We start from the raw sequence: 9214 nt of genomic DNA, 5'->3' as shown, positions 1-9214 counted from the left end.
GATGTGGGAGGGATTTCAGCCCGCAACCCCCTCTCCTCCCAGGTCGGAAATGGCTTTCTGCTCAAAGTCGAGGAGCAAGTTGGCTCCATGTGCAACAGAAGCTCACCTTCCGCAGAACATGTCCAAGGGGAAGGGAGAGTCGAAAGTTCAGAGCAACATTTCTCCCCTCCACCAACCCCAGAGAGCTCCCCTCTGTTGGAGAAGCCTTTTAAAGATGGGGTGGAAATTGACTTGAAGTGGCTTCGAAGACACCAAGGCGCTACTTCCCTTCCGGGGGAGAACCAGAAGGGAGCGGGAGGAATCAAGCAGCCCAGACCCACCCAAAGTGGCCAGAGGATGGGCTTGAGAAAACCCTCCGCATCGCAGGCTCCACCAGTCTCTGTTTCTAGAAGCCTCCAGGAAACAAGATCCCACCATCATGTATTCCGTTCAAAGTAATGAGGATGGCATTTCTCAGCATTCTCCATTGATTGATTTTTATTTATTCATATTTATTCCTTTATTTATGGATGTACTGAATTTTTATACCGCTCTCTCCCTGGAGGTCTCAGGGCGGTTCACAGAACAAAATCAAAATATAAAACCACAACATATATAATCAAAATAAAAACAACAAGCCAATAATGCCCCCCAAAAAACCCCCCACATTTTAAAAGGGCTTAGGATGCCTGGGATTCAAGGCTGGGACTCCTTCATCTGGCTGTTGTCCATCCCTGACTCTCCCACCTCTTCTTAAAAACCTCCAATGAATCATAGAATGGGAGATTTGGAAAGGGACCCCAAGGTCCTCTACTCCAACCCTCTGCAATGCTAAAGCAGCCCTAACAGATGGCCATCCCACCTCTGCTTCAAAACCTCCAAGGAAGGAGAGTTCATGGTCGGATCCAGCTCCTTCTTTGGTCCTTGGGAGCAAAGTTCAGGCCAAACTTCCAACTTCCAAACACACCCCTTGACTTCTGTCCATCATGTTTTTCTCCTGCTCTGCACCTGCTGCTTAAGCCAGTCAAGAATCCAGAAAGTTAGTGTGATGAAACTTATTCCACTTGGAATAATCAAAATTATAGTCATCTCATTTTCTAAATGCTCAGGAGATCTTTCTGAAGATTTCTGAAGTTAGTGTGATGAAACTTATATCTGGAATTAGCGAAACTAAGAGAATCAATAAGAAATCATTCAGGAAAAAGAATGGGATGTTTATTAAAATTACATGATGAAATATGTTTCCCATGATTACTCTTGGTGGAGCATAGACTAAATTTCACAGAGTTAAGAGAATGGTCTTTTGTACAATAAGAACAGACACAGAAATTATAAGAAATGAGGAATTAGGAACCGTTTAGAGGTGGAAGGAAGTCATTAACAAATCAGGGAATAAAACCAGAGATTAGACATAAATAAGAAAAGTAAGAGTAGTGAGGAGAAATTGATAAGGTGAAGATAAAAGTATATATTGATGGAAATATATGTTTACACTAATGTTGCTGATGGTTTGTAGTTCTTAAAAAACTGTATGTCTTTGATAAGATTATTCATTTAACTTTCTTTCTATTTTTTCTATTTCTCGATATTCTTTCTCTTCTTTCCCCCCTTTCTTTTCTATTTTCTATTTTATTTTTGTTTAAAGTGTTTCTTTCATTACAGAACAATATGTTTGATTTGTGTATTTCTTAATGAGTAAATAAAGATAGTAAAAAAACAATCCATCATTTTGTCCTCTGAGTTTATACATTTCATCATATTCCACCAGCTTCATCAGAAGGGATCGGCTAGAATCAAGGGTGTTTTTCTCCCGCTCTGCACCTGCCGCTTGAGCCATTCAGGACTCCAGAAAGTTTTTGTGATGAAACTTATTCCACTTGGAATAATCAAAATTATAGTCATCTCATCTTCTGAAAGCTCAGGAGATATTTCGGGAGATTGCATGAGCCTCGGAAAGCAACATGACAATATTAATTGCGCTGTGTCTGGGAAAGAAAAAGTTGGTGCCGAGAATATTTCCTGTGTTGGATCCAGACTGAGTCAAGATGCAGAGCTGGCGAAAGAGGCTGTGCCTGCCTTGTGCTTCCGAGCTCTGAAGGTGTAGTTGAAAACCACCCAGATTGGGAAAGCCCACCCAGTCTGGCCTTGAAAGAGTCTTTGGGTTCTTCTGCTTCGCCTCCTTGGCAGGTAAGAGGAGGAGGAGGCAGAGCCAGAATGAGATCCCTGCTCCTTCTGTTGCTGCTTCCGCTGCTCATGATGCCCTTTGGAGTCTGCGGGAAGCACAAGGCGAAATGCCCCTTGAATCTGGTCAGGGATGAAATGGATGCTCGCAATTACTACCGGTCTGGACACTTTTTCATCAGTGGGATCATCTCTCCAAAACGCTTATTTAAGAAAACTCCATACGTCTTTTCTCAGACACCCTTGGCCGGGAATGCGGGGTATGTAAAATCATATGTGGGTGGGTTTCATGGTCCTCCAGTCCTTCTAATGGTTCCTATTTATCAAGGAAAGAGCCCCTTTCTCAGGGCTGGGGAGCCAAGGCTGTCCTCATGTTGCAGGAGTACCCTGCCCTGACCATTGGTCTTGCTGGCTGGGCTCATGGGAGCTGGGGGTCCACTAAAAGATTCCACCCAAACCTCTCCCATTTCCTTGTTTCCTGGGTCTTCCTTAGTGAAACACTCTCCTACCTATGGATGCACTGAGTTTCCCCACCTGCAGGATGCCATGAAACTCAGGCAATTCAACCTTTGAGCTCTGGAAATTGCCTGAGTTTCAGGGCATTCTGCAGGTGGGGAAATTCAGTGCAAACTTTTGAACCCTGACCAGATTCCTTGGCATTCTTGCATTCTTCGATTATATCCTTATACTGATATAATATTATAAATGACCATCAACAAACTGTCGTTAAAGAATGCTATAGTTTTAAAAATGGATTTTTAAAATCCTACAGATTAACGTTTGGTGGCTGAAGAGCAGGAAATATGTGCTTTAACTGAAATGATAAATAAAATAATATGAGTCAGGAGACTTCCTTGTTAGTGGAGTCTAAAATGTGAAAAGGAATTATTCCTTTTCTACACACACACACACACACACACACACACACACACACACACACCTGGTCTCATTGCTAACTATTGCAGTGGTTGACACAGTAGGTACCTGTTTCCTAACCCAGAGGGTGGCATGAAACTCAAGCAATTTCCAAGCAACTGAGATTCATTATTTTATGTTTATTCTATTTGGATCACAGTTCTCTTTATACAACACACCTACATCTCAGAATGAAAAAATCTCTCTTGAAAATGGGTGGATTTTTATCGGAGAAGAGCAGGAATGATATGCTTCAAATAAAATGATTATATAAAATAATACAGACCAGGGGGTGTCCTCATTGGTGGAGTCACTGATGAAAAACATGTGCAAAATTATAGGTTTTACCACGCACTCAAAGCTGAAAGCCACCAGGCCTCATTTGTAACTAAAAGGGGACTGAGGTATTTGGTGCTTCCCCTCCTTCAATAAAATTGTCTCTTAGTAGGTGTTTAAGAGACAATCTTCCAAGACAACAATGCCCATTTACACCACAAAGAACTCATTACCCACCTGCTCTCAGCAACCAGAAACACCATAACCAGACACTGGAGAGACCTGTCAGGAGTAAGCATGGACCAATGGTACCAAATAGTATGGGAAACAGCCCTACTAGAAAAATTAACTAATAAACTGAAACTGACACGGGGACAAACAGAAGAAGACACCTTCACCCCGGTATGGCTCCCCTTTATCACATACACAGCCCAACAGGACAATGACAATAATCCACCAACAGCATACAAATCAATATGGCTAACCTGATCCAAAACACACACACACCCCACTCACACACGAAAACAAAGATCACCACAGCCAATCACAAGCAAACAATCACACCCTAGGCCAACCCCAACCTCTCTCACCACCAAAGGAACACAAGTGAACAACACAAGCAACGCTGACACCAAACTCTACATACATTAAACATAATAGAAACACCGCCACCCGACCCCACCCCCACCCATCTTCCCTCTCTCCACCCCCCCTTTCTTTTTTCTTTCTTTTTTCTTCTCCCCCTAATGCCTCAACAAATGAAACGCATTTGTAAAAATGTTACATGGAAGAAGAAAAAAATACGAGGCAGTACACTTCTGTAAAACAAGAAAATCCTTAATAAAATATTTAAAAAATAAAAATGAAATAAAATTGTCTCTTATCTACCTATAGTCTAGCCCATTGGAAGAAGTCAAAGACCAATGCAGGAAAAGCAGCCTTTGCAGCAACTTCCCTGTATAGCACACATTTTGAGGGGCGCCTTCATTTCTTACTCATAGAACCACTATATAATAGAATCATAGATTGCAGAGATGGAAGGGACCCGGAAGAATCTCACCTGAAGCATCCATGACCTGTGCCTCAGTCTTCTCCGATAAAGAAAACAATGCCCGACCTGAAGAATTTGGAGCAAATGATTCAGCAGAGGAAACACAGCCCAGAATAACTAAGGAGATAGTACAAGAATACTTGGCTAGTCTAGATGTATTCAAGTCTCCAGGGCCAGATGAACTGCATCCAAGAGTATTAAAAGAACTGGCAGATGTGATTTCAGAACCACTGGCAGTCATCTTTGAGAATTCCTGGAGAACAGGCGAAGTCCCGGCAGACTGGAGGAGGGCAAATGTCGTCCCTATTTTCAAAAAGGGGAAAAGAGAGGACCCAAATAATTACCGCCCAGTCAGTCTGACATCAATACCAGGGAAGATTCTGGAGCAGATCTTTAAGCAAACAGTCTGTGAGCACCTGGAAAGGAATGCTGTGATCACCAATAGTCAGCATGGATTTCTGAAAAATAAGTCATGTCAGACTAACCTGATCTCGTTTTTTGACAGAATTACAAGCCTGGTAGATGAAGGGAACGCAGTGGATGTAGCCTACCTTGATTTCAGCAAGGCATTTGACAAGGTGCCCCATGATATTCTTGTAAAGAAGCTGGTAAAATGCGGTCTTGACTATGCTACCACTCAGTGGATTTGTAACTGGCTGACTGACCGAACCCAAAGGGTGCTCATCAATGGTTCCTCTTCATCCTGGAGAAGAGTGACTAGTGGGGTGCCACAGGGTTCTGTCTTGGGCCCGGTCTTATTCAACATCTTTATCAACGACTTGGATGATGGACTCAAGGGCATCCTGATCAAATTTGCAGATGACACCAAACTGGGAGGGGTGGCTAACACCCCAGAGGACAGGATCACACTTCAAAACGACCTTGACAGATTAGAGAACTGGGCCAAAACAAACAAGATGAATTTTAACAGGGAGAAATGTAAAGTATTGCACTTGGGCAAAAAAAATGAGAGGCACAAATACAAGATGGGTGACACCTGGCTTGAGAGCAGTACATGTGAAAAGGATCTAGGAGTCTTGGTTGACCACAAACTTGACATGAGCCAACAGTGTGACGCGGCAGCTAAAAAAGCCAATGCAATTCTGGGCTGCATCAATAGGAGTATCGCATCTAGATCAAGGGAAGTAATAGTGCCACTGTATTCTGCTCTGGTCAGACCTCACCTGGAGTACTGTGTCCAGTTCTGGGCACCACAGTTCAAGAAGGACATTGACAAACTGGAACGTGTCCAGAGGAGGGCAACCAAAATGGTCAAAGGCCTGGAAACGATGCCTTATGAGGAACGGCTAAGGGAGCTGGGCATGTTTAGCCTGGAGAAGAGGAGGTTAAGGGGTGATATGATAGCCATGTTCAAATATATAAAAGGATGTCACATAGAGGAGGGAGAAAGGTTGTTTTCTGCTGCTCCAGAGAAGCGGACACGGAGCAATGGATCCAAACTACAAGAAAGAAGATTCCACCTAAACATTAGGAAGAACTTCCTGACAGTAAGAGCTGTTCGACAGTGGAATTTGCTGCCAAGGAGTGTGGTGGAGTCTCCTTCTTTGGAGGTCTTTAAGCAGAGGCTTGACAACCATATGTCAGGAGTGCTCTGATGGTGTTTCCTGCTTGGCAGGGGGTTGGACTCGATGGCCCTTGTGGTCTCTTCCAACTCTATGATTCTATGATTCTATGATTCTATGACACATGGTCACCTTCGGAGGGAGTCTCTTCCACTGCTGAACAGCTCTGTGTGCTGTTTGCATCAAAGCTCCAGTCATGGAGCAGAGATCTCCAAATTTTTATTCTATACTAGACTGTAAATGGTTTGATATTAATGCAATAGGATTAATCAATACATACTAATCTTTTTGGATCATATAATGTCCCCACCCCCATTAATATGAACACCAGTTTCACTCTTTTTAAAGGATTCATTTATTGCAGAGACACACCTAGGATCTACTGGCACATGTTGTCTTTCCTGTTCACCATCCAAGAGATCAACCAGGATCTCAGCCTTTTACCCAACATCACCCTGGGCTACAGCCTCTATGAGAACTATTTCGATGCAAGGATGACTTCGGACGCCATGCTAGAGCTGCTTGCAGGCAGTGGATGCAATATTCCCAATTATCACTGTGGAGAACAGAATCACCTGCTGGCTGTTCTTGAAAGAAGCAACACTTTCATCTCAAAAGTGATTTCAGCCTTGTCAGGCATCTACAAAATCCCACAGGTAAATAGTGGGAGAGCATGGAAGCACAGAGGATTTCAACTGCGTTAAATTCTACTTTCTCTTTGGATAGGTCAAGCAGGGTTATTTTTAAAAATGGGAAAATCCTGAGCTGTGGATTCAACATCCCATTTTCAAAACTGAGCCTTCACCAACTTGACACCTCCAGATGTTTCCGACTAAAACTCCCACCAGCCTCAGCCAGCAGAGATTGAGATAGATATCAGTCATTTCAAATGATTAAAATATCTGTTATGCCGAAATAAAATAAAATTGCTGATCTTTTGCTTTCCTTCCTAGTTCAATTATGGCTTCACTGCCCAGGTTCTCGAAGGTAAAACCCTGTTCCCTTTTGTCTACCGGATGACTCCCAAAGAGGAAAGTCAGTACCAGGGGATTGTTGAATTGCTCCTGCATTTTGGATGGACGTGGATTGGCCTCTGCAGTCCAGACAATGACAGTGGAGAAAGATTTGGGAGCGCTGTGAAACCTCTGATGCTCAGCAAAGGGATCTGCATTGCTTTATCAAAAAGAGTACCAGAAACCTTTAATCAAGAATTTATTACGTATGTGGAACCTTTTTTCCTATGGAGAGAAGTTGGGGTATTTGTTTGCTATATAACCAATGGAGCGGGTATCATACCACTCATAGTAATACACACATTATATGTGAAGGAAATAGGGGCGAAAGTCTGGATCACAACAGCTTTGCTAGAAATCAGAATTGGCTTTTACCTCCATCCAAATTACTTCCAGCACTTCCATGGTTCTCTGTCCTTTGCAATTCAGACTGGAATAGAGCACAGCAGATATAAAACGCAGTTGAATTTTCTTCCAGGTTTTTTGGAAGAAGCTTTTCAGTGTTCATATTCAAAGCATCTGTTGTCCATGAAAGGCAGGATAAGATGCAGAGAGGAGGAGAAACTGCAGCCGTTGCCCCAAGAGGAGTATGAGAGAGCCCTGTCTTATGACAGCTATGGCACTTACATCCATGTTCAGGCTGTGGCTCAGGCCTTGCATGCTTCGCTTTCATCGAGATCCCAGAGGAGGCTGATGGTGGAGGAAGGAGAGCAATGGGGACCCCAAAGGCTACAGCCGTGGCAGGTATTTCCTTCCCCTTTTTGCAACCTGTAGTCCACACAGATGCTGATCTTGACTGGGGATAGACCTGTAAAATATCATAGTATTAGTAATAGTAACATACCACCCAACATTTCTGTGATGAAAATAGAACCATCCCATTCCATAACGATAATTTTACTGTTTAGAGCCAGGGCTTTTTTTGAGGGGGCAACTCGCTGGAACTCAGTTCTGGCACCTCCCAGGTGGGTGCCATTGCCATTCTCACAGGGAGGTGTTCATGGTGAGTTCCAGCACCTTCTTTTCTAGAAAAATAGCACTGTTTATACAACACACATCTTTTTGGATTCCCTCAGCACTCTGGGCAGCTCCCAACATAAAGAATCAGGGACATCCCTGGAAAATTGGGGCCCTTGTAGGGTCTGTAGTAATAGAAATGGCTGAATAGGAATTCCAGTATACATGAGATACACGCAGGCCCCAAATCAGAAGAGGTTGAAGTGAGTAGGACTGAGGTATCCATCTTAGCTTCAAGGTTTCTCAGTGCTGGTGCTTTCCCTTGTCATTCCAGCTTCACCCTTTCTTAAGAGAAATCCGGTGTCTGAATACTTCCAGAGGCAGGCTGTGCTTGGATGAGAACTGGGAGCTGCCAGCGGACTTCGATATTTTGAACTGGGTAATGTCTCCCAATAAGTCTTGTGACCTTGTGAAAATTGGGAATATAAGGAGAGAGACGTCTGCTGGCATAAAGTTCACCATTAACCCAGGAGCCATTGAGTGGAACAAGGAATTCAACAAGGTAGGAGGAATCACAGAGGGAGAAGGCCATCAGATCTTTATTATGTTTTTCCTTAAACAACCGCTGAAAAATGACCATATCAGGTTGACCAATGGTGTCTTGACCGTCGATAACAGCTGCAACCACCAATCCTTTCCACAGCAGCTGAGATAGGAGGGGAATTTGGGGTGCTCAAAGAAAGGATATAGCCCAGAGGTCCTCAGAGAAGACACCAGAATCTTCGACAGAAAAGACTACGTAGATAAGAAGAAAAGGGAAAGCCCCTAGTAAAAGTGAACTATTGGGCTTTCATACATGCAGAAGGATGGAAAGCAATTTATTTTAGAAATGATAATTACTGATTTACTGTGGATTTTTTTAATTTTTAAAGTAAGCTCACTTGTAGATGTTGCAAATGTTAAAGTGTTGTATGTATAGGAATTGAGAAGTGCACAGCTGTTGTTGAAGGATGAGAAGTTAAAAAAAACAAACCCTATTGTAATATAAAGTTAATGTTAAGGAATGGCATATGAACTAGAAATAACTAGTGTAATACATCAGCGATAAGAGGAAACCTTGCAGAATGAGGAAACCAATATTTGGAAATGTCATATTAAATGTGTCTTAATTAGTGGTTGAGAGATTATCAGAATCCTGAAATTTGGGGAAATCACATTTTAGACTCCATTGCCATTTTCTTTGAAGATTTATTAAGCAG

General features: G+C 42.8%; 2 protein-coding genes across 2 annotated transcripts; both read left to right on the top strand.

Annotated features, from left to right (window-relative positions):
* The first annotated feature begins 6316 nt into the window (after window positions 1-6316).
* Window positions 6317-7437, top strand: LOC128405850 (vomeronasal type-2 receptor 26-like). Its single transcript, XM_053372848.1, has 3 exons — window positions 6317-6641; window positions 6939-7204; window positions 7428-7437. The coding sequence occupies exons 1-3, from the start codon at window positions 6375-6377 to the stop codon at window positions 7435-7437; spliced, it is 543 nt and encodes a 180-aa protein (XP_053228823.1). The 5' UTR covers window positions 6317-6374.
* Window positions 7438-7489: 52 nt separating this feature from the next.
* Window positions 7490-9195, top strand: LOC128405905 (extracellular calcium-sensing receptor-like). Its single transcript, XM_053372937.1, has 2 exons — window positions 7490-7742; window positions 8290-9195. The coding sequence occupies exons 1-2, from the start codon at window positions 7527-7529 to the stop codon at window positions 8668-8670; spliced, it is 597 nt and encodes a 198-aa protein (XP_053228912.1). The 5' UTR covers window positions 7490-7526; the 3' UTR covers window positions 8671-9195.
* Window positions 9196-9214: the final 19 nt, after the last annotated feature.

The sequence above is a fragment of the Podarcis raffonei genome, chromosome 18 (assembly GCF_027172205.1).
Source record: "Podarcis raffonei isolate rPodRaf1 chromosome 18, rPodRaf1.pri, whole genome shotgun sequence".
NCBI lineage: Eukaryota > Metazoa > Chordata > Lepidosauria > Squamata > Lacertidae > Podarcis > Podarcis raffonei.
Note: the sequence above shows the minus strand (reverse complement) of the source record. Positions and strands in the feature narration are given on the sequence as shown.

Bases quoted from the DNA above. Each gene is read 5' to 3' on its own strand.
- LOC128405850 (XM_053372848.1), top strand. From the start codon at position 6,375: ATGTTGTCTTTCCTGTTCACCATCCAAGAGATCAACCAGGATCTCAGC. The intron at 6,642-6,938 runs GTAAATAGTGGG...TTTCCTTCCTAG, and splicing joins GCATCTACAAAATCCCACAG to TTCAATTATGGCTTCACTGC.
- LOC128405905 (XM_053372937.1), top strand. From the start codon at position 7,527: ATGAAAGGCAGGATAAGATGCAGAGAGGAGGAGAAACTGCAGCCGTTG. The intron at 7,743-8,289 runs GTATTTCCTTCC...TTGTCATTCCAG, and splicing joins AAAGGCTACAGCCGTGGCAG to CTTCACCCTTTCTTAAGAGA.